The sequence below is a fragment of the Aquarana catesbeiana genome, linkage group LG08, assembly GCF_042186555.1.
Source record: "Aquarana catesbeiana isolate 2022-GZ linkage group LG08, ASM4218655v1, whole genome shotgun sequence".
NCBI lineage: Eukaryota > Metazoa > Chordata > Amphibia > Anura > Ranidae > Aquarana > Aquarana catesbeiana.
This window is the reverse complement of record NC_133331.1, coordinates 170483208-170508667: the sequence shown is the minus strand read 5'-3', so window position 1 is coordinate 170508667 and position 25460 is coordinate 170483208. Positions and strand designations below refer to the sequence as shown.

The 25460-nt window shown below is 40.4% G+C and overlaps 1 protein-coding gene across 1 annotated transcript in view; it reads left to right on the top strand.

Moving 5' to 3' along the window:
* The window catches only part of CDH23 (cadherin related 23), a 1935615-nt gene that overhangs the window by 730362 nt on the left and 1179793 nt on the right, over positions 1-25460 (top strand). Inside the window, exon 9 of the mRNA XM_073596703.1 lies at positions 9709-9787. Coding sequence (XP_073452804.1) covers positions 9709-9787 — 79 coding nt within the window. The remainder of the gene's footprint in view (positions 1-9708; positions 9788-25460) is intronic.

Here is a 25460-nt window from a genome sequence, read left to right as displayed (position 1 = left end):
GAACCCCACGTCAATTTTTTTTTTTAATTTTGGCTGGGGTTCCCCTTAATATCCATACCAGACCTGAAGGGCCTTGTATGGAATTTAGGGGGACCCCCACATCATTTTTTTTTTTTTTTTTTGGTTCGGGGTTCCCCTGTGGGGAATTCCCATGCCGTTTTTATCAATGAACTTCTATGTGTATTGTCGGCAATGCAATAGCCGCGGGTAGTTTTAAATGAGTTTTTTCCTTCCAAATGTCATTTTGCTGTCAGACTGTTCTAAACACAGGAAACATGCGCCCCTTTACAGGTATACTATAGACACCCCCCAGGTACGAAATTTAAAGGGATATTACACTTTTATTGTTTGACTTTAAGCATTAATAAAATCACTGCTCCTGAAAAAACGTCCGTTTTTAAAACTTTTTTTTGCATTGATCCATGTCCCCTGGGGCAGGACCCAGGTCCCCAAACACTTTTTATGACAATAACTTGCATATAAGCCTTTAAAATTAGCACTTTTGATTTCTCCCATAGACTTTTAAAGGGTGTTCCGCGGCATTCGAATTTGCCGCGAACACCCCAAATTGTTCGCTGTTCGGCGAACTTGCGAACAGCCAATGTTCGAGTCGAACATGAGTTCGACTCGAACTCGAAGCTCATCCCTATTAAAGACTGCCTCTGTACCCTTTGCTCTAATTAGAGCTGTATATCATATTAGAGCAGAATGACAGCTGAAAGTATTTTCTTTCATTCCAACCAATGCAAGTGACCTGATTAAACCCATACTGCATTTGGATGAGTCAGTAGTGCTCCAGATGAGCAAAGACAAGGAGAACAAGAGGAATCAAAAAACACAAGAGATCTTTCTAAGGGTAGAATTCAGATGTACAGTACATATGTCAAAAGTATGGCAAAAAGTGTAGTAAGCATATACTCACATTGATAAGGTTGCTGAATATCCATCCTAGGATCAAGCAACCTATTTCAGCACATGTGGAGAGTGTGTGCGGCCGCACACAATGCTCGTTGAGTTTTCCAGAAATTCTTGCACTGTGCTAGGCTGCAATCAGATCCAGTGGTCAACCTCTGCTGACCTGTTTCATTTTGGGACCTTATCCTTTCTACTTTTAATGCATTTAGGTAAATTCCCAGGATAAAGGAACTATCTAAGCAAACTCCTTCTGCACAATATATCAAAGCCCAGATAAAGGGGAATGCCTGAGTAACATCCAGAAATATGTTGGCTGTTAATTACTAAAGGACATTTTTATCATTTAAAAAAAAAAAAAAAAACTTTATCTAAACTAATTTTCATGGCTTGGGATGTTCTTTATAACATGCATTCTAGTCTAACTTTCAATCTCAGGCACAATTATAAACCCTGGCCTTTTGAATGCAGCAGCTTCCTTTACTTGTGAAGTAAATGCCTTGATTCTTCCCTTCCACAACCAAACTTCTGTCAGTGATTTTGAAGTATAAATGTTATAAAGGCCTGCTACTCGATAGTGCTAGCAGCATCAAGGTCACTTGGCAACACTTCTATTGTAGATGCAAATTATAAGGTATTACTGAGGTGGTATTTGGTATCGGCTAGACTGGCCACTTTGTTCCGGGGGCTTCCTCTAAGTGTTTTCGGGGCTGTGGTCAGGAAGGGACAGTCTACCACATAGACTATGGAGGTTCTGGATCAGGGTTTACATTTACAATTTCATTTATACTCTCACCCAAATTAACCTAAGTCCCCAAAACACGCGTTACTGGGTTGTAAGGTAGAAGAAGCCTCCAAAACTCAGACGGCGCTTCACATTCGTATTTGTTTCCACTAAAATTACAATAGCCAGGAATTGGAAGTCGACAGCTATACCATTTGACCAACTCAAACATAAACTTTCTTGGCTTATGTTAAATGAAAGGCTGACGGCAATCTTACAGGATAAATTGCCGATGTTTGAAAAGGTATGGGGTCCATGGATTGGATATCTAACTAATGATCCCCAGACTGTCGCTGGCTAGGTTTCCTCCTGGTCAACATGGATCAGTGCGCGGGAGTCCTTTCCCTTCTCCCCTCTTTCCCCTCGTTCTCTTTTCCTCTACCGTTCTTATTGGTTTACTTTTCTCTTTTTGTTTTCCCTCTCCCCCCTTTTTATTTTTACGTTTTTCTCTTCTTATTGGATTTTGGTATTGTGGGTCCTGGACTGCATTCTTTCATGCTTTTGGGGATGGAGTGTCTCCCGCTACTTGGGGGGGGGGGGGGGGGGGCGCACGTCCCTTGGCGTGGGGGGTGTACTCTGAGACCCATTTAATTGAGTTGATACCATGAAATAGGACATATTGGGATGTTTAGGATTTGCAGTCCGCCTTAGGGAGCATGGCCTATCGCCACGTGGAGTGTGGTAACATGTTCCTCCCAGTGTACTTTTATAAATTTTGATTTTTTATTCTTGTACTGTATGTTCTTCAGAATATGTGAGCTATGTATCAGAGTCAATGTCAAAGTCTTTATTCTGTTCTGTGAAAAACTTGAGTAAAAATTATTGAAACATAAATGTTATAAAAGCCTTAGTTACAGGCAAAATGGTAGCCCATACCAGTTTTTTTCCCTGTGATTTACTAATGTAGCATATGTGTCCAGGCAGCTGCAAAATATTAGGACACAGGTTAAATATCTATTAGTTACTCCAGGCATACTATTAAAAACACTGATAAAATGCATGCATGATAGCTAATTTACGTGTCAAAGGATTTGTATTTCTGTACATTTTATCATGAGATTTACAAACAGAAATATACCAGTTTGGTGACTTTCCTTCAGTTACGCAGTTAGGCCACCTCCTTGTGACTTGACAGTGAAGTAAGAACGGCAGACAGATGGGTACATCCCTCTGCTCATGTTAGCATCTTTCTAGTCAGCAAAATGCACAGCAACGCACCTGTTTGACTTCTAGTGCTGCTCCTCCCTCTCCCTGAGTTTTGATGTACAGGGGATTATAAAACACTATGACCAAGTCATTATGCGGTGCTTACACCACTTGCTTTTATAAACCAGGTAATGGTTTTGTTAGCTAATATATAGGTGCATTAAAAAGGCTTTTACTGCTTGGAGTTAGCGTAAATGGTTTTTGAACCTGTTGTTTCTAAAGCATTGGGTTAAAGTGAACTTTCACTGAGGAGGTGATAAAGTGCATCTCTGTATCAGAATGACTGAGTCTGATTGTCCTTCATGCCTTTCTGATGATTTAGCATGCAAATTCCAAACATGACATTTTCTTTACTGGCACAAACAAAAATGCACAATTAATGGCTCTCTGCAAACCTGCAAAAATAAGTGGCTTGAACAGTGCGTTAATTAACATTTTCTTTTACTCACCATGGAGTTTTTGGGTGTACTAATGCTATTCTGCAACTCTGTAATTGAAAATAGGACTCATGAGATTTTGCCCTTTTTTAAATCTATTTTCGTGCAAAAAACAATTTTGGAGAATGTAGAAGCCTAAGACAAATTTACTCTTAAATAGCACCTAAATAGTATAGAGTTTAATCCTATCAAGGGACTTTTCTGCATGGAATTTACATGTTTTTGTTCCAGTACTTTGGAATCCTCCCATATCCCAAAAGCATACTGACAAGTTAATCAACTTCTACCAAAATTGCCAAACGTGTGAGGCTGTATAATTATGGGAGGTACTTTGACTGTAAGCTTCAACAGGGCCGGAATTTATGTGAATGCCTCTGTATTCATTGTAAAGGGCTTCAGTGTTATACTAAAAAAAATAAAATTAATATACATGTAGCACTCTTTGAAATATTATGCAGGTTACCTATGTGGAACATGAAGAGAAGTGTCTCAGATATGTTGGACAGCAGGACAAAATCTCTATTAAAACGTTTGTTACCCCAACATTTCATATTCCTAATATGTGCCTGCTGTACCATGTACTTATTACGTATTAGAAAGAGTTCTGTTCTCTTTGTATTGCTTCCTTTGTGTGAAATTCTGGCATTCCTGACAGCCCCTTTGATTATTAAAAACTGATCACACTAAGCAGGAGAACACACCATGGTCAGTTCTCTAGTTATGTTGGGAACTGTGTGCTCTCCTCCAATGATGAGACTATGATTGTCAATAATCAACATTATGTGGTATTTGAAAGTATTGAATAGAAAAAGTGTAACTACTTGGTAATTAAGCATATTATCTGTGTCCCTCAAACAGCAGTATAAAAGGGAATATATGTGCATTGTGCAGTAATTTCTCAGTGAAGAGATATTTTATCAATTTACAGAAATAAGGAATATTAATAGTCTCAAAAAAATGTTGGGGCTGGTCACTTTGTAAGATAATTGTTACTTTGCAAGAGAATTTTTGCTTAGCTTAGTGAAAAAGATGAAGTTCTGCTGACTTCCTCATCCAATCATGTGCAAGCATTTTTTTTTTTATCTGTAGGAACATTGATTTCTGGAATGGTATACAATTATTTATGGAACCTATATGTACCTGATAGCTCATTTCAATAAAATGCTTATAAAAAAAAAGACATGGCTGAGGCTTGTAGGTCAGTAGATCAACTTCACAAATAAATAAGCTATGCAACTAACAGGGATTATCTATCATTTTATTACATACAGATTTTACATTAAAAATAGTACTTTTTATAGTAAAACATAGTTGAATATCAGAATACTTTTTATTGATCATAAATAGAAAAATTTGTAGTACAGTAGATATTAGGGAACTTGTTGCATACTCCTAAAAATGAACCTGTTGGCTCTTTATACCTTTTTAAATTGACTATATGTCCATAATGCAGGTGACTCAAGCTGCCGCCCTGCATTCTAGGATTATTCCTGGATCCCCAAAACCCATAGCATTCTATTATAAGAATAGTGACTACAGCTTTGATGGTTAACCCTCCAACCTGTTGTAGACAATTAAGGATACCCATTGCATTTGGTAACATGGGGGGAGAAAAGGAGTTGAATCAGAACTTGACTACAGAAACTGTAGTTGGCATTTGCATTGCAGTGCACCCTGGATGCCTATCCCATAGCTCTGTGAATTTAATTCTAAGGCAGTGGTACAAAACCTTTCCTTTTTCCAACCAAATAAAATAAATAACCTTTACATAGTTTTTATTTTATAACCTAACACAAATTCTTACAAATGTAAGCCTAACCACTTGTTTGTAAAGTTACTTCATATTCATCAGGATCTTCTGCACCGTTGGCTAAGCTTTTGTGTGCCAAAATATACCTGTGCTAGGTTTGAAGCTCAGGTGCCTTCTGAGACACTGGACCACAACATGAATGTAGATAAGTAACTCTAACTACCACTTTCTAATCTGCATGCTTGCTTACAAACAATGAATCAAAAAATAACGATGATGGAAACAGCCAAACTAGCATTTTCATAAAGGTAAACAATAGCTGCTAATGTATTTCTCATAGGAAAGGTTTCATTTAAAGGTCATCTTCCTCCCTACACTGAACAATTTCCTACCTTATTACTTATAAGATTATGCTGTAATTTCCCTTACCCACAGAACAACTTTGTGAATTAATCACTTTACTCTTGTTACTATCCTGGCAACCGGATTTAATTTGCTGATTAGCACACCTTTAAGCAACAACATTTGCCCCATTCAGCCATTGATGCAGTAATTATACTTATGCATAAGCTCAGAAAGTATTCCAGAAATATTTCTCTTCAAATATATCTAGATTCTCACAAAGCTCCTTGCCAGTTAATTAAATCAAGTTGTCACCTGTCTAATTAATACAGATTGCTCTAAGTTCATACTTGGCAGGTCAACAGCCTTGCATATTAAACATATATACAGATAAGATATGTCTAGATAAGATCCAATGTGGGCATTTGTACTGACAAGTGTTCTCTTCTCCTTCAGTTTCTCTCCCTCACATAACTAACTAACATGACCCCATTGCTGATGGAGAGGGGCAGGGGAGGGCCAAACAAGGAGCACCTGATGTGCTCCTTATCAACTGATGATGGGCTGTTAGAATATCAGAGACTGGTAGTAATACTGCATAATAAAAACCTGTGACTTTGTGTAACAAAAAGGCAGGCTGGATCCACTTCCATGCTTGCGAACAATTTTTGGGCAGTTTGAGGCAATGTTAGGCATTTTAGCCAGAGCAACCCTAAAGGACTTAGAAGGCACCCCAGGGTGCCACGGCACGCTGGTTAAACAAGAATACCCTACACAATGCTGCAGCAGCATCTAGGCAATGGGATCTTGAGCCTCTGCTAATTGCTAATTGGGGGCTTAACACTTAGCATTCTGTATTGCCTAAGTTTTTAGTGCCTCCACCTAGAAGGTCTTTAGCTTATAAGTGGGACCCCCGCTTAAGTACACTTTGTCACAAGGCTGTATTACTTACATACTCTTGCACCTATAAAAAAACACAGGTCCAAACTTGAATGGGGTTTCCAGTGTTTTACTTTAAGTTGGTAAGTAGGAGAGGAGTATAAAGGAGGTGGAATTACAAAAACTCACATGGGGCTCATGCAGCTCCTTAAGCTATTTTTCACTGGGTGGGTCACAACATCCAGAAGCATCTGTCAGAAATGCTTATGATGGACATAGCCCCACAAAACAATAGGTTTGGGTGTTGCTCTTTTCCAGTGATGACTGTAGTTTCATATAATTTTTTGGCCCCAAAACGCCTTAAAAAGATGGGCAAAGTCCTCTATGCCCAGGCTGCAGCCTCAGGACCTCAAAAACCACACATACATCCTTTCACAAAGAGAGAAGCATTGCCTTTTAAACTTGGACCCTAGCTTTAGGCCACCCTCTCCCCAGTGAGGAGGAGGTAAAAAGACACCCTCCCCCAGGAGGGAGGACTATAAAAGAATTCTTCCACAACAGTGATGAAACTGTTGTGGAAGAACCCACTGATGACAAGCACACGAAGGCTTAACCAGCAGTCAAGACAGACAGGACTCCTTGTATTCACCCCTGACACATGACTCTGAAGCATCCCCCACAGAATGACTGCCAGATGATGAACAAAGGTATAAAAGTAAAAGAAAATGCAGCAAAGCTGCTAGGGAACACATCTCTAAGCTTACAATTTACAAGTGAACAAAGTACTTTGATTAACTGATCTGACCCTGACTCTACCTTTTTGCTTCCTCAAATGTTATAAATCAGTTGAGTTATACAGTTATAAAGTTAACACAAACAAATCTCCCATACCTACTTTAGAGTAACTAAAGAAACTAAAGAAACAGTGTATATTTTCTTTAAAATTAATTTCAATATTATCAAATATTAAGGCATTTAATTTTTTATTTAATTTTATTCCTGTCGGCTTGAATCCACATCTTTAATATATAAATAAAAACAATTCATTCTAGGGACAAGTTATCCCTTAGTGTAATATGCAGAAAAGACCTAGTGAATATGATTTGGCTCCCAAAAATGTAATACATTCTATTACAATCCCAAATTGACTTGCCTTTGCAGAATTTTAAGAACCTGAATAGTATCCTGATTTCTTTTATCTGGGAATCCAAAATACGTTCTCTCAATTGGCTTTAATGATTGCTCTTGACTGGGAAAAACTGGTTTACTTGAATCCTAAACTTTACTATTCAGCCTTTCAGTCCTTTCATTTTTTTCCACTGGTTCAAAGAGGAGAGAACATGGGTTTATCGCCTATTGGAAAAACTAACTGATTTTAAAGGATAAGTTCACCTTTTGGAAAAAAATAATACATGCCCTTTTTTTTGCAGGTAAAAAAATATGCATTTATTTTATTTTTTTTTGAGCCTGTAAAGCTTTGCACCAGCGATCAGTAGATCGCTGGTGCCATGCAGGTCTCCAGCAGGTCTCTTGTTTATCTTCTTCCCCGTCTATCCCGTATGGCCAAGCAGATACAAGACTGGAAGCATGAATGAACTAAAACATCGCTCCATAGCGCCGTAGTAGTTTGTTTAAAAGTACAAGCTGACAACCACAAAGGCTGCCAAACCTTGTCATTTTCAATTCACGTAGCCCTGTCAATCATTTTTTTAAATTATTATTGTTACAGCTGGCAGTGAGGAAGAAGAACCCCGCTAGCTGTCACAGTGGGGATCGGGGGGGTGTGGGGGCCAGTCTGTTAAAAACATGTTACACCTTGAATATAGGTGTAACATGTAACATGTTACAAAAGGTGAACTTATCCTTTAAGTTGACAATCACTTATGCTTTTTATGACATGGCTATCATGGCTTAATTAACAGATCTTCCATGGGTACTGTCCTCACTTAAAATATGTGTAGTGCCCTGCCAAAAGTTAGTTTTTTGGATTCTCTGTATTCAGTGGAGTGGTGATCTGTTTCCAGGTCTGGTCAGGTTTTCCAAAGATTTCCTAAGGTCAGTGGTTAATTGATGCTGTCTTTTACTGGAAGAGGTTTCCAGAAAATAGAAGAGGAAAGTCAGCCACTGATTTATGAATATTTTTCAGACCTCGACCAATCCCCGGGAAGGGCACCCAGAAGGTAGCTGGAGGAGGAGATCAATATTTGGGAGGCCTGGGCAAAGTGTTCTTCCCTCTTCAGAGAGGCTTCCTATTCTCCTGGGGCTGTTGCCCCTGGGAGAAAACTAGTGTGATGCAAGAGCTGTAGTCTGGGCCTCAGCAGCTGCTGGGCTGAGGGCCTAGAGAAGCAGAATTTCCTGGTCTGTAGAGACGTGATTGTAGCAAAATGGAAGTCAATGAGAAGGCTAGTCATATGCTAATCAAATGCTTATAAAGCATTTCATTAATAATCAAAATGTATTGTTGGAGGCTTTTCGTTGTTCAATAAATCTCCATCGGAAGGGAAATATCTGCACAGCAATCACTTTCAAAATGCAAGTTGTTTAATTCTAGTTGCTTTTTTTATACTGTAAGCTTTAGGGAAAGACTGATTAAAGTAAACCTTTCTATTGAACAAGCATGCAGACATAGGGGTACCACAATAATCTGCTCTATCAGCTGTCTCACGCGCCTTTTTTTTACCCAAACCATGCAAGTTAAGCAGACTAAGCAACATGGTTACTGATATGCAAATTGTGACTTTTTGTAAAAGCCACAAGTCCTAAATTATGAGCCCTCATCACCTTTTCTAATTATCTCCCTTGACAAATGACATGCATTCTGCCATGCAGAAATCACTGACACATGTCAAAGGAAAAGTAAAATATATTCTCCATCCAAATCTAGGAAGAGGTTGCAGTAGGTCTTAGCAGATCAGTGCCAAAACAAAAGAGAGAACCCTATTTGCCTAATTCTTAGAAAACACTGCAGTGGGTCTTGACTGGTTTGGGAATGGGTAGATTTTCAGCTCTACAGTTGGTTTAAAATTCTTGTTTTACTGATCAGTGTACTTTAAGACTTGATTCACCAAACGAATAAAAAAAATCATGATTGCTAAGGTTTCACCTTCTTACATTTGTTTTTTGGTAATCTGAAATTGAAGTCTCTTGTGCATGGCAATTGCAGTTAGTGATCAAGGCACAGTATGCATCATTAAACTTTTTAAAATGTTTGTTTTATTGTTTTTTTTAAACATTGACTTTATGGATCTTGATGACTAATGAAAGTGGACGGTTTTATGCTTTTGAATATAAAAATGCATGAAATGTCCATGTGCGAATGTTATTGTAGTGCCCCTGTAATTAGTTTTTGGAAATTGTTTCTGAGAGCTTAATCAATACTGAATTTTTTTCTTTGAAAGGGAACAACGGTACGGATGTTAACGGCTATTGATCAAGACAAAGGTCGTCCTAGAACAATTGTCTACACCATAGTTTCTGGTAAGTTACACTGATTAGTGGCAATCTAAACTTTTTATATTTAGTGTGTATGCTTCAGTGTACTGCAACTACTATACTAAACAGAACATTCATAGTTTCCCTGTTTTTTGTTTCTAATATCTAAAGCTTTGGAGATACACTATATACAATACTTTAATGTTAATACAGACAAATCTGGACCTGGCTGCCAGCTACAATTTCTTTATTTAACGAAAGCACAGCTCACCTTAAAATGCTCATTCTTCATGCTTCAGTATTCACATAATGGGGTGAGTTTAAGAAGATGCAAAGATAGCTTTTAGTAGAGTTGAGAAAATTCAGCAACTCTGACAAATTTTTACTACATTTTCTTCCCCTACTTGGGAGATTTCCCCACTTAATGTCCCAGTGCCAATGATCATCGAGAAAGGAGAGTGTTCAATGGAGACTTTTAAATGTAGAGTGGGGAAGGGTTTTAATCTTTGACTGGTTTTTATTTTGGTTTATAATGTTTGTTGAAGTAATTCCCCTTCCTTTTCCTCCTAGACCTGCCTATCACATAGAGACAGGCCTTCTTCCGACTATCTAAAACTAGCTTTACACTTCAAAGCTAAATGATTCATGTAAGAACCATTTGAAGAAAGGTTTCTGTCATCCTTATTCTCTAATAATAGTGTATAGGCAAATCTTACATTTTCTACTTAATTGTTATCTACTTAAGATCCATCTCAAATTCTATCATGGAGCACCAATTGGTATGGGGAGGAACACAAAACATTTACATCATTTTCTTTTTTTTATTATTAAGCCTCATGCAAGGATGTTTTATAAATTTAGTGGGCCTGTGTACAAAATCATAAGTTGGGCCCCATCGCTTGACAAAGCAAAAAAATGCCTCAGGCATAATGCGCTGTAGTGAAGAATGGACATCTCAAGCAGAGTAGCAATGCGGTGTGCAGAGCACTCCACAGCGAACTGTGGGTTTGGCCAAATTGTATTAATAGTGGGAGGGGCTTACAGGGGCATGGCTAAATAAAACAAAAGCTTTCTTGTTCTTATAAAATTTGCTTAGAGTGCTGTGCCACAAGTAAGAGTCTCATAGACATTTTTTAAAGAATGAAACTCTTCCATTACATATGATTTGTGTACACTTAAAATAGACAGAGAGCTAACACTTTGTCTGATCCTACCTTAAAGAAAAACTTCATGAAAAAAGTCAGGGACTGGTAAGCATCCAGCAACTATTGAGGCAATGAACACTTTGGTTAGAAGTACCTGTATATAATGTACAATATAGTGTAGGCATATACTGTATCATGTACAATATAGTGTACAGTATATAGTGCAAGAATCTGTAATGTACAATGCGGTGTATATAGTGCAGCAGTCTGTAATGTACAATATAGGATATATCATGCAGGAGTTTGTAATGTACACTACAGTGCAGGACTCTGTTAAGCTGGCCACAGATGGTTAGATTTTTTAGCAAATTAGGTTGATGGAGGGATCCCTCCTATGGAGACATTGTCTGTTCCCCAGTACAATCCCCTACCTGGTCAGTCTGTCCCCCAGGACAATCACCCCAGGTCAGCCTGTCCCCTAATACAATCCCCCCAGGCCAGTCTGTCCCCTAGTACAATCCTCCCCAGGTCAGTCTGTTCACGATCGCCATGATTAAGCCCTGCACGGGTGAAATATGTTAGAGGGGCTTTCCTGATGGGTGGAGAGCCAGCTGAAGTCATTTTGTGATCATTTGTTTTGTAATTCACTACATTGGTGTGTGGTCCTGGGAAACGTGTGGCTAAATCATACACTGGTTTCAGCGTTTTCAGCTACATATACAGTGCCTTAAAAAAAATATTCATACCCTTTGAAATTTTCCACATTTTGTCATGTTACAACCAAAAACATAAATGTATTTTATTGGGATTTTATGTGATAGACCAACACAAACCATATTTCACGGTGGGGAGGGTGTGTTCAGGGTGATGTGCAGTGTTAAGGCCCATACACACAAACTGACTTTTTGACAACAAACATGCAAATTAGCTGTTTTAAGACTACATCCAACCGTGTGTACGATCTATCGGACAAACTTTTTCGGTTTTCATTGGACAAATGTTGGCTGTGCGAACAGACAAACTTGACGGCAACAAAAGTCCTAGGTCGGCAAGTCCGATCGCTTGTACACAAAACCATCGGACTTTAGTACAAAGTATAAACACGCATGCTCAGAACCAATGCAAAAGATCAGACAACAATAAAGATGTTGACCAAAGGGTGGCGTCAGAGAATTGAACGTCCTCTTTTGAAGTGTCGTCAGTACGTTGAAACGTCACTACGTTCGTGTTTGTTGCCTAAAAAGTCCTGCCGTGTGTATGCAATACAAGTTCACGGCCAACGCCCTTTGGACAGGCAATCCACGGAAAAGTTTGTTTAAAGTCCGATCGTGTGTACGAGGCTTTAGTTTTCTGCCACACATAGTGTTTTGCTTTAAGGCCAAAAGTTCAATTTTGGTCTCATCTGACCAGAGCGCCTTCTTCCACATTTTTGCTATGTCCCCCACATGGCTTCTGGCAAGCTGAAAACTGGACTTCCTATGGTTTCCTTTCAACAATGGCTTTCTTGTTGCCACTCTTCTATAAACGCCAGATTTGTGGAGCGCACGACTAATAGTTCTCCCACCTGAGCTGTGGACCTCTGCAGTTTGTCTAGTTACCATGGGTGCTTCTCTGATTAATGCTCTCCTTGTCTGGCCTGTCAGTTTAGGTGGACGACCATGTCTTGGTTGGTTTGCAGTTGTCCCATACTCTTTTCATTTTTCATATGATGGATTGAACAATGCTTTGAGAGATGTTCAAAGCCTGGGATTTTTTTTATAACTTAACCCTGCTTTAAACTTTTCCACAACTTTATTCCTGACCTGTCTGGTGTGTTCCTTGGCCTTCATTATGCTGTTTGTTCACTGAGGTTCTCTTACAAACCTCTGAGGGCTTCACAGAACAGCTGTATTTATACAGACATTAAATTACACACAGGTGGACTATTTACTAATTAGGTGACTTCTGAAGGCAATTGGTTCCACTAGATTTTAGTTAGGTGTATCAGAGTAGAGGGGGCTGAACACAGATACATGCCTCACTTTTCAGATATTTGTTTGTAAAACATTTTGAAAACCATTTAAAATTGTCCTTACACTTCACAATTATGTGCCACTTTGTGTTGGTCTATCACATAAAATCCCAATAAAATACATTTACGTTTTTGGTTGTAACATGACAAAATGCGGAAAATTTCAAGGGGTATGAATACTTTTTCAAGGCACTGTATAATGGTGTCACTGGACGTACTACATAACATACCCCAACATATATGGCTTCCCATTTAATGACAGTTATGGAAAAAGACTGGACAAAAAGTGCTTTGTTCATAAGAAAAATGTGTAGTCAGTAAACTTTCAAAATTTGTTGTCTCTATATTTGTGCCAGATGAAGCCAGAATGACAGCCAGAGGCTAAAAGTTTCAGAGGAGAGGGTAGCAATGGGTAGCCTCCATACTTGTCTTATGACAGATTCACTTTAAAACTGAATTCCAGGAATTTACCACCTCCTGTAAAAAATGAAGACACACTATGAGTTAAGTCCAATGAGCTGCATGACCTCTCCTGGGCTCTATTATTTACATCTAACAGTTTTTTTTTGCACGCCCAGAAGACGGCTATTGCTGTACTTCTGGGAGCCCAACACTGATGCTCCAAGTCTAAGCAACTTCAACGTTAGAATCTGTGCAGCTTATACCCCTCCCCTCATCCTGCCCAATCATAAAAATCCTTTGTATTATGCAAACTCCATCACAAAATACAATGGCTTCTCTGAATGGGCAACAGAACGGAGGGGTCAGGCATAGCTGCTCTGTGTACCTCTGTCCTCTGACAGCCCCAAGTGTCAGTGTATGCTCCGGCAGAGCCATAAACTTGTCAGATGTAAATATTAGAGATAAGTTCTTAATGTCATGCACCTCCTTAACTCACGATGTAACTCATAGTTAGTGCCTGAATTTTTTACATATTTCTGGAATTCAGCTTTAAAAGCTGAATAAAAGTGTTTTCTTTGCAATCAGTGTCAAATTTCTATTATTGCAAGGTGCAGATTTAACTGCTAACAACCTTATACTATTTTGATTTTTCATGGTTATACTTTTTTTTTTTTTTCTAAGGAGTGAGAGATGTGATTTTCTTTTCATAGAATACTCTAAAAAATATGTCAGTCTTTAATTATTTAATTAAATTTTCTCCTACAAGGTTTTACAAACAGTCATTTGCTGTACACAACTCTGAACATATTCTCCTGACGGTACTGATTACAAGAATACCAAACATTTATACAGTATACCTGCATTGTTTTCCATTTTTATAGCCCTAACTATAGCCCTAACCCTATAATCCAGTTTTTACTAATGTCAGAAGAAGAGATCTAAAGAACACTCTGATGCTTGCGAACTTAAGTTCACCAATAAAGGGTATCACTTAAAATCCAAACTTTTTGCATTTATCGATTGCTAACATGGCACAAGACACCACTATTTAATTCACTATTTGCAAGCCTTTCTAAATCATTCAACAACGGCTCTGTAATACACTGCAGTTTAGTAATATATATACTGTATGCATTATAAAAATACTTACTCTGATGTTCTTTATGTAGGCATATTAATGTTATTTCAGAAAACTTTGTTCTGTTTCTTATAAAAATGAAACTTTTTTTTCAATATAAAAGGCAGCTGCCCCTTTAGGTGTGAACCACACTAATAAATTAAACCAAAAAGATAAAATCAGGCGCTATTCAACAAAATAATCCTTAACTTATATGTGCTAAGTGATTTACACCTTTAACATTAGAATCAACAATACTGTGCAATAACTTGGATTATTCCAAAGAACACAACAAAAACCCATAGGGATTAAATCAACAAATTCACACACTTCACATATTAATATATATTATATATATATTTATATCCCATTCGTGATAAATTTGTGCACACAAAATCACTTTGTGCTATCAAAAAGATGTGCAAATATAAAGTCCTTGTTGAACTATGATCACATCCAGATCACATCCAAATCTTTATCTTGTGCTCTATTAAACGCCTCTCATCCACCGTGTGTCTTTAGTGCAGAAATGTTAAACCCAATTTCAGGGTAAATGTGCTCCACCACCAATGATACAAATGCGCACTCACCAGAGCCCTAAGGCCCACTGGATCACAATGCATATGTTATAATGGCAATAAATGACAGCATGGAGTTCCAGATTAGCTTCTCTCCATCTCACAGAAAGAAAATAACAGAATGATTGTGCAACACAGTTTTATTACAATTTAGTTTAAAACCAATCCCCCAATTTAATGCGCTTACATGTCAGGGTGCCCAGACCAGCACCAACTTGACCAGAATATATGTGTGTGTCTATATAAACAATCACAACGCTGCCGCTGAAAGGTGCAGACAAAGGCGCTGTCTGCCTCATCAAATTCCGGCGTGCGTTCCACTGTTCGAATGGATGTGACGTCACCTGCAGTCCATGGGAATGTTAACAGCGATCCGACCTCTATATCCCGAATGGGACATTAATATATGAATTGTATGAATTTGTTGATTTAATCTCTATAGGTTTTTTTTTTTTTTTTTAATGATCCAAGCTATTGCACAGTATTGTTGATTCTAATCTTTAAGGTGTAAATCACTTAGCACATATAAGTTAAGGATTATTTAGTTGAATAGTGCCTGACCTTATCTTTTTGTTTGAATAAAAATGAAACTGTAGTGCATTTTCTGAGAGTATGCGTTTTGAGTTATTCTATGTTTAATTGAAAATGAGTTTTCTTTTGTTTGAAAGTTTTTTTTTTAAATTACCTGTAATAGCAAAATAAAAGGAATGTGGTATCCAATGGGGAGATATATGATTGCTATCCATTTGATGTCCATATGTGAACTCTGCCCATCAACTGTAGGGGCACAAGGGTAAGAGTCTTAATGCAGATGAGGTGTGTCACTTAGGCTTTGTCAGGGGGTATGTCCATAATGTGCTGTGTTCTCAGGAAGCGAAGCTGAGTGTGAGCTAACCCAGAAGAGGAACTGCATCTAGTGCATGCATAGAGATTCTGCAAGAACCAGATTAAAGCTCCCCTTTTTATTCTTACAAATCCTGGGCCTACTGGATTTTTTTATTAAATTGTATTTTTATTTGGATATCAAAGAACAAGTACAAAATTGTAACAAAATGTACAATATACTATCAATGAAAGTGTATCATAAACAGTCATAATAGAAAAGAAAAACAAAATAGAAGGTAAAATTTATAAGTAAAAAGGAAAAGAAAAGTGTTCACAGATACTAGGCACACGTGTGAATTGCATCATTTCCCTTTGGTGTACACAGTAAACGTATTGTGGATAAAAATCTAGAACCTCAAGATTTATTAGAGACATATAATAGGTAAATAATTCCACGATAGCAGCAATTAGGGAGTTAGTGCGCGTTTGGTGGTTCCCAAATTCTGAAAGATCCCACGGTTCCCATATTTTATTAAATTGGGAGATGCAGTCATGTACTGAGGCCGTCAAAAACTCCATCGTCCGAATCTCACCCACCAGAGGGAGAAATCCGGACCATGAAGGAGGCGCATTGGATAACCAGGACAGTGGGATAAGCCTCTTGGCAGCTAGTAAAATATAGGATATTAGTCTATTTGTCTTTTTAGATACACCCAAAGAAGGTAAACCTAGCAGATAATTCAAGGGATCCATCGGAAAGGACACCCCGACCACCTTTTGTATAAGTAAATGTACATCACGCCAAAAGGATTGAATCAGGGAGCATTGCCAGAAGATATGAAATAAAGAGCCTATGTCAGTCCCACACTTCCAGCAATGTGGCGGAATAGAGAGTTTATATTTATGAATTACGTCAGGAGTTTTATACCAGAACATGAGAATTTTAATGGATGTCTCCCTCTTTAGAGGATCTAAAAGTAGAGGACCACATCCTGTCCCACATCTGTATTGTGACAGGACGGCCCACTAAGTGGGACCACCTGCTCATATAATGGTGTAAGGTTTCCGTGATAGGAATCGACTCATGGAGGATACGGTAAATACATGCAATTAAATGTAGTTGATGTGGGCCCTGTGCACATAGGTATTCAAAGGTAGTAGGCTTATCTAGGGTCAGGGTTGGCGATTTAGAGTGGAAGAAGTGTCTAACCTGTAGGTAAAAATGGTCAAATTTTTCACCTAAAGTGTCAAAAGTATGAAATCTCCTCGTTATGGGATGTACCAGGTTCCGGAGCTGAAAGAGGTGGACGTTAATCCATGGAAAAATCCTGCCTTGGGACATACTGTCTGGAATGAGCGGGTTGAATAGTACATTCACAAGAGGAGAGCAGGGGGACACAAGGGGGTTGCGCTTGAGGCAATGACGCCAAATGGTTAAAGTTAATGCCATTGGGCCAGTGCACTAATGTTTATATATGGGGTCTAGAGAGGGGGGGCACCCCAAATTAGGGAGCATGGGTGAACCGGGTAGAGTACCCCTTTTTCAATGGCGGCCCATTGGTTCGGTGCGTGTAAGGAAGTCCAAGACGTAATGGCCCTTAAATGTGTGGCATAGTAGTACTTAGTAATGTCCGGAGCTCCCAAACCTCCCCTGGACCTAAGGGAAAACATCACAGAGCTCGCTATGCGATGGGCTCTACCATTCCATATAAATTTTAGAAAATTCCTGTGGAGTGCTTTTAGTTGTGAGGCGGGTACGGCTACTGGGAGAGTTTCAAAGTGATAGAGCAGTCTTGGTAGGATAGACCTTTTTAAAACATTTATCCCGCCTAAGAGAGACAGGAGGTATTTGGTCCAGTTCGACAGAGATTTATTAATATCCAATATCAGAGGAGGAAAGTTAGTGTTATAAAGAGATGCATAGGAAGGGGTTAGTAGAACACCTAAGTATTTAAGAGAGGCATTACACCATTTATAAGGGTATGATTCCTTGAGTTGGGATAATAAGGACGATGGAATATGTATAGGAAGGGCTTCAGTTTTGGAGGTGTTGACTTTATATCCGGAGATAGCACTAAAAAAAAGTCAGCAGTTTATGTAGCGAGGGGATAGATATCAACGGGTTAATGATAGTAAGCAAAATGTCATCTGCAAATAATGATAATTTATATTCCCCTTGTCTCATCACCACCCCACGAATATCTGGGTGAATACGGATAGACTCGGCTAGGGGTTCCAGACATAAGATAAAAAGCAATGGCGAAAGAGGACAACCCTGCCGAGTCCCATTTGTCATGGGGAACCCAGGAGACAGGAAGGACGACATTTGCACCTGTGCTGTGACAGTTGAGTATAGGGCCTCTAAGGCTTTTAAAAAAGGGCCATTAAAACCAAATATTTTTAAAGTGGCAAACTTGTAGGGCCAACTTAGCCTGTCAAAAGCCTTCTGTGCGTCTAAACTCAGAATTCTCAGAACAAGAAGTTCTATCTAAAAGATCTATTAGATCTATTGTACGCCGGGTGGTCTCCAGCATGTCTACCAAGCACAAAACTCACCTGGTCCCTGTGGATCAGTGTGGGTATGAGTCCGGATAGTCGGGAAGCAAGGATTTTAGTAAATATTTTGTAGTCCCAATTTAGAAGAGCTATGGGTCTGTAGTTATCAGGGACAGAGGGATCCTTTCCAGGCTTTGGGATAACCAAAATGAATGAATGGGAGAAATGTGAGTGCGGAGGGGTACCTTTAAGGAGGGAATCACATAAAGCCAGCATGTGGGGAGATAAAATGTCAAAAAAAGATCCGGGGGATTTGTGTAATGGGAGGTTTTTGATTATAGCTAAGAGTTCCTCAGCTGATACCGCCATATTCAAACTCTCTAAATCTGTTGTAGATAGTTTCGGTAACTTTAAATTGGAGAAAAAGGACTCAAATTTTTCCTGGGTAAAGGTAAAATGATTCTCCGAGGTCAAGCAATTATACAAATTGCTGTAAAATTTGCCAAAGATTTTGGACATCTCATGGGGGCAGTATGTTCTAGATCCATCTGACTGTTGAAGAAAATCAGGGAATGATTTGAACGGTCGTGGGCATAGCTTATTAACTAACATTCTGTGAGGTTTATTGGAATATTCATAAAATTTTTGTTTCGTCCACAGTATGGACCTGGCTGTTTTGTCAAGTTTTGTTGATTTAATTTGTTCTCTGAGATGGATGACTTTGCGTAATTTCATCACTGTAGGACCACCCAAAAGCCTCTGCTCAGCAATTACCAGAGCAGACGTCAAAGACTGGATAAGGCTATTTCTATCCCTTTTCAGCCGGGAGCTTTCAGCTATACATGCACCTCGGAAAACAGCCTTGTGTGCCTCCCACAGTGTAGAAATCTGAGATACAGATCCTGCAGAAAGTACTCTTTCACGCCATTTGCTAGGATGGCGTGGGATACGTCAGACTGTAAAAGGTGTTTGTTAAGACGCCAATGACAGGATTTGGTATAAATCTGAGAAAGCATAAGGTCTAACATAATGGGCGCATGGTCCGACCATGTAATGGGAGAAATATCCGATTCAACCACATAGGGAATGAGTGGAGCTGAAACAAAAAAAAAAATCAAGGTGGAAGAACATTTTATGGGCTGGCAAATAGAACGTAAATTGTTTAGCAGAGGGATGTTTTATCCTCCATGAGTCGAAGAGCCAGTTTGACCTAATACATTTACGAAAGGCGTTGGCTTGGGACAAGATTTTTTTAGATGGGACAGTATTAAAAAGGGTTCGTCTATCCCTGGAGGATGACATGACCAGATTGAAGTCCCCACCAACGATCATAAAAGGTTGTGAGCGATATTGGGGAGTATCAAAAAGTTTGTTGAGGAAGTCAATCTGGCCCGTATTAGGAGTGTATAAATTCACCAGTGTAAAAGAGGTGGACATATACTCACACTCTAGGATAAGAAATCTCCCATGAGGATCCACGTGAGACTTCCTAACCTTAATAGGGCACAATTTTCTGATCAAGATTGCCACCCCCGCTTTGCCCCTGGAATCAGAGGCAAGAAAGGAGGTGGGGAAAAACTTAGAGCAAATTTTAATGATCCGCTTGCCCGAAAGTGGGTCTCCTGGATCATTACCATGTCTGCGCCCGATGCCATAAAATCCTTCAGGGCCATCCAGTGCTTATTAATGGAACACAAGCCCTTCACATTATAGGACATAATTTTCAAGGCCATGTTTGTAATCTATTCAGATATGCTAGTGTAGAGATATCAGATAGCATTGGCATTGAAGTGTTAATATTATGAAGGTATAAATAATGAAGTTTAAGGGTATTGTTAACAACCAGCATTTTTTCACCTCTGACTACTAGTTGACAAACCCCCAGTTGATACCGTTGTAAATTGAGATAACAATGACAATGAAGTCTCACTCTGTGGAACAAATCTGTAAACATGAGTAAGAAAAATAAAAAATAAAACCAAAAAAGAAAAATCAAAAGAAAAAAAAGAAAAGAGTTCAAAATTCTGTAAGCCTGAGAGAGAACAGTCTCTCAGGAAACCCTGGGCAAAGACCAGGGCCTGGTAGGGACGTGAACTAACTTCCATCTGGTGACTCTGGTTGAGGAGATGGAAAGGGCCTGCTGCTCACCTTATGCGCTTGATGGAAGAGAAAAGAGAAAAAAAAAAAAGAAACAAAAAGACATTGAGAAAAACAAAAACCTGTACACCTTAGGGAGAAACAAAGTTAACAAGTAAAAATAGGTAAATTTGTAACTCAGAGAATCAAAACCCCTAGTAAAAACGTCTCATGGGATGTGAAAAAATTCTACCCCGGAGAGGGAGCAGGGTAGATTCGAAACTCAAGTTACCAAAACCGCAACATGGTTTCAACCAAAAATGTGAGGAAACGGAAATGCAAAGGGTTATGAGGAATAGAACCAAAAAGGAACGCTCAGGAAGATGTTCAAGGAGGTTGTTTAGAAGATCGCAGGTGTTGAGGGGTGGAGAGATGTTTCTTGGATTTGCCCCTGACAGGGGTCCAGATACAAGTGGGTATGGTTGGAGGTAAACGGACTTGTGTGGCAGAAGGGATCAAGTCGTCTTCCGGAAGAGGGGGGAGGCCCAGATTTTTTAGGAAGGCCTCAGCTTCTTGCAGTTCACATAAAGAATATTGGCTCCATCTTTAGATACAGGTAAACGGAAAGGAAATCCCCAGTAGTATGGGATCTTGTGTTGTTGCAGATGTAAAGTACGTGGATGTAGATTCCTCCGTTTAGTGAGGGTGATGGGAGAAAGGTCGCTGAAGATCTGCAATTTAGCACCCCTATACATAATTTGGGATTTATTGCGTGTTGCCAATGTTAGTACTTCTTTACTTTCGAAGTAATGAAACCTCACCACAACGTTTCTGGGTCTAGCTTCGCCGGAGGCCTTGGGCCCAGGGACCGATGGGCCCTGTCCAAACGCCAGTCTATGTCTACAACTGAGGGGGCCAAATTGTTAAAGAGGCCAAGAAGATAAGCCCGGAGCTCAGAGTCACCTACCGTCTCCGGAATACCTCTGAAGCATAGATTTTGACTTCTTTCCCTGTTCTCTAGGTCCTCTTGTTGTAATTGCAGTTGAGAAACTGAGAGGCGTAAGGTACGATTTTCCTCCTCGATTGCTTGTACAGAGTGTCTGTGCGATCTCCAATTTGGGTTATTTCCCCTCTCAATTCAGCAGCCAGTTTGCTGACCTCCGCCGAGACATTGGACGTAATTTGTTGAAGTAAAAGTTGCAGTTTGGTGTCCAGAATGTCAGGGGTAAGAGTCGTAGTTGGAGGTGGAGAGTTAGGAGTTTGATTCTGAGAGCTAGGTATAGGGGGATTGGTAGCATCAAGTAGAGCAAAAGGGTTTGCGGGGGAATTAGAGGTAGGAGGTTGCGGTCTAGTAACGTAACGTTCCATGTTTGGTTCCTCCCGTGACCCAATCTGTGGTTTATAGTATCGTTGTTGTTGGCCAACTTTGCCCATGAGGTATGTAGAGAATTTAGTGATCGAAAAGTCAAGCTTACCTCCAACACTGTAGATAGCTAAGTTATTTTCACGGAGGTCTTGGTGAGCAGACAGGGACCCTGGATTTATTTAGACAGCATCCATCTTGTAAGTAAAGTTGTGCCTCATTGAAATTAACAGATCCAACAATTTACATCTCCACCTCCCCTCACCATCAGTAAGAGAGGAGGGAGACAGTCACTGTAAGTGTAGATGCCTTATGAGAGTCTGTGCAGCTGAAGGAGTGGAGAGGATAGCTGCAGGGTGTATGTTGGAGTCCCAAGATGGCCCCCGGCTTCCAGGGGTAGGCTGAAGCCGCGGTCTATCCTAAGAGACGGGCCGCTGAGTGGGTGAGTACAGCTGCCTCTAGGCCCTAGCTCTCCTCCGAGACAAACAATAGTAAAGGACCGGGCAGTATGAACTACTCCCAGGGGGGGGGCGTCCGCAGCCAAGTCCGCAGGCCGTGGCAGCCTGGTAGGCCGCAATAGGCCTAGGCTGTCTGTCAGAGGCACCTCCATGTCCTCCCCGAGCCGACGGGTCGAATGTTCCCCGGAGGTGGATCGGCTGTCCGGTATGGACAGACAGTCCGTCCACTCTCCGGATCGTGAGTCTAGTTCGCAGAGATCGCCAGCAACCTATAGGCCCCAAGATGGCGGAGGGCCTTGGTGATCCAGAGGAGGCCTCAATATGGAAGGGAATCAGGCTGGTAGAGTTCCAAATAGGCACCAGGAGCAGATTAGCAGGGGTCCGGGATCAAGATTGTATATTTTTTGGCTGCAAAAGGTAGAAGAAAGCAGCGGATGGCACAGGATTAGTGTGGGGTATGAGGAGCCGAGCTCATACACGTCTTTCCAGTTGCACATCTGGACACGCCCCCCAGGCCTACTGAGTTTTAAGTAGCTATCTTTGATGTAGATTGCATTAACCACTTCCGCTCCGGAAGGTTTACCCGCCTTCATGACCAGGCCATTTTTTGCTATACTGCACTTTACTTTAGTTACTTTAACAGACAATTGCACGGACGTGCAACGCTGTACCCAAATAAAATTGATATCCTTTTTTTCCACGAAAAAAGCTTTTTTTTTTTGGTGGTATTTGATCACTTCTGCAATTTTTATTTTTTGCGCTATATACAAAAAAAGACTGACAGTTTTGAAAAAGACAAAACAATATTTTTTACTTCTATAAAGCACACCCAATAAAATAATGAAAGAAAATCTAATTTCTTTATCAATTTAGGCCAATATGTATTCTGCTACATATTTTTGGTAAAAAAAATCCCAATACATGTATATTAATTGGTTTGCGCAAAAGTTACAGCATCTACAAATGGTATATATTTTTTTTTTTACTAGTAATGGCGGTGATCAGCGACTTATAGTGAGACTGTGATATTTTGGCAGACAAGTCAGACACCTAACTGACACTTTTAACACTTTTTGGGCACCAGTGACACTAATACAGTGATCAGTGCTAAAAAATAATGCACTGTTACTGTACTAATGACACTGGCAGGGAAGGGATTAACATCAGAGGTGATCAAAGGGTTAAATGTGTTCCCTGGGTGTGTTTTCTAACTAGGGGGACATGCTTTGACTTCCTGCTTAGCAGGGACACAGGATCAGCAAATTCCCCCTCCACAGAACGGCGATCTGCCTTGTTTACATAGGCAGACCGTCATTCTGCCTTTCTCCTGAACAGTCGGTGAGTTCCGGTGGATATCGCGTATGGTGGACATTGTGTCCACCGGACCCGCTGATTGGTTCACGCTGTGTCCAATCACAGCGGGAGAGGATCAAAGGTGGCACATGCGCCTCAGATCCAGAAGTGTCAGATTACGTACCAGGTACCATGATCTGGCACAGAGCAGCGGCCCTACCGCAGTAAATCTATGGTGGGTGGTCACTAAGCGGTTAAAATGTCTTGGGGGGGGGGGGCAAATCTTGCAAATCAATTTTTGTGATTTATTTAAGGGCTAATAGGCAAGCTATTGTCCAAAAATGGCAAGGGAGGGAGAGGGTCAATTTTTATGCAGCTTCAAGGACTACTTGATAAAAACACCAATACATATTATGCATACATACAATAGCAGTACACCAAAATGATTCAATTCATTTGAACAGGGAAGTTTTATATGATGTTTAGCTAACTTTCTTTGTCTCTTTGTTTCTTTGTGGGTTATGCCTCTACTTTCAGGTGTTTGGACACTGGCAATTTAAAGCTGTAAGGTCCTCATATGTAACCCCTCCCATTCCCAGCAATCCTGGGTTTTTGCTAGTGTCTTTAGGTGATGGATGTCTCTCTTGTCTGAGGGAGATTATTTTATTCTAGAAGTTTTATGGCCTTTCCATTGTACCAGCTGTACACCACCCAATCAGATGAATGTCACAGGTTCCAGATCAGTACCATAGGCATGCCACTGAGACCATACCCTGACCCCATCGGGGCTGACCTGTAATGTCACTTTGGGCACTAGATGCTACATTTGGCGCTCCCTCTTGGTACATAGAGCGTGGAGGGCTGTACTGGGCCAGGGCAGTGGCGATCTGAACAGGTGTGACCCTAAAAACCCCCTTGGTGGTATGCCCATGTGAAAAGGGTAAAGTTAGGATGGGGGATGTCCCTTACACCCTGCTAGTGGATGAAGTCTACTTTCTTGCTGTGAGTTTGGGCTTCTAGCCCTTCCCTGGATCTAGTGTTTTTTTGCTTAAAGCACTTGGGGAATACTGACACGTGCACAGGCTGCAACACTTTAAAGTGCATCCTCAGTTTGAATTTGGTGCAATTTGTTTTCTGAGGTAACATGTCCCTGCAATTCTCTTTGGCCACCACTAGGAGCCACTGTGGTGCAATATTAGTCTTCCAAGCTCCGTGTATGGGCTTTTCTTTTTCATTATGATGTGAAATTGACTACATCTCTTCCGTCCTGCTCTGGACACAGTGATCTCTGGATTCTACAGAGGTCCAGGGGCTGCAACTGCAATGTATGACTGGCTTTATCCTTTGCCTCCCAACATGACTGTTATGAGCTCCCCTCTGGGGTTTATGGGTACTGCTTATGGCTATGCACCACTAGACCCTGCCCCTACCTTGCTACAGGTACCCTGTAGTGACCAGATGCCACAGGATCATTGACTCCTTCTGCTCTTTAGTGGGTCTGCAAGTAACCTCTAACTGTGTGCTGTTTTATTCCACCAGGCCTATGGTAACCTGGTTACGGGCATACATTCTGCAATCCACGGGGGGCTATATGGGGCCAGGGCAGTGGTGATCTGCTCAGGTGTGACGTAGTCCCTGAAAACCCCCTAGGAGTATGCCCATCTGAAGAGAGGGTGAATGCAGGATGGGGGTTGTCCCTTACATCTTGCTACTACTACTCATGCTCTGCAAAGGGTATGGGAGTATCCTTTGTTTGTAGTGTCTCAATTGTATACTGCTTTTACAGTGGAGTATGGAAACTTTGTCCCAGGTGACCATTAACCCCTTCTACTTCACACTGACTCTGAGTATCCTTTGTTGGTAATGACTCACTCATATTCTTTTTGTACAGAGGCCCATGGTGACTTAGTCATGGATGGCAGTTAACCCCTCCTGCTCCACAGTGGGTCCATGA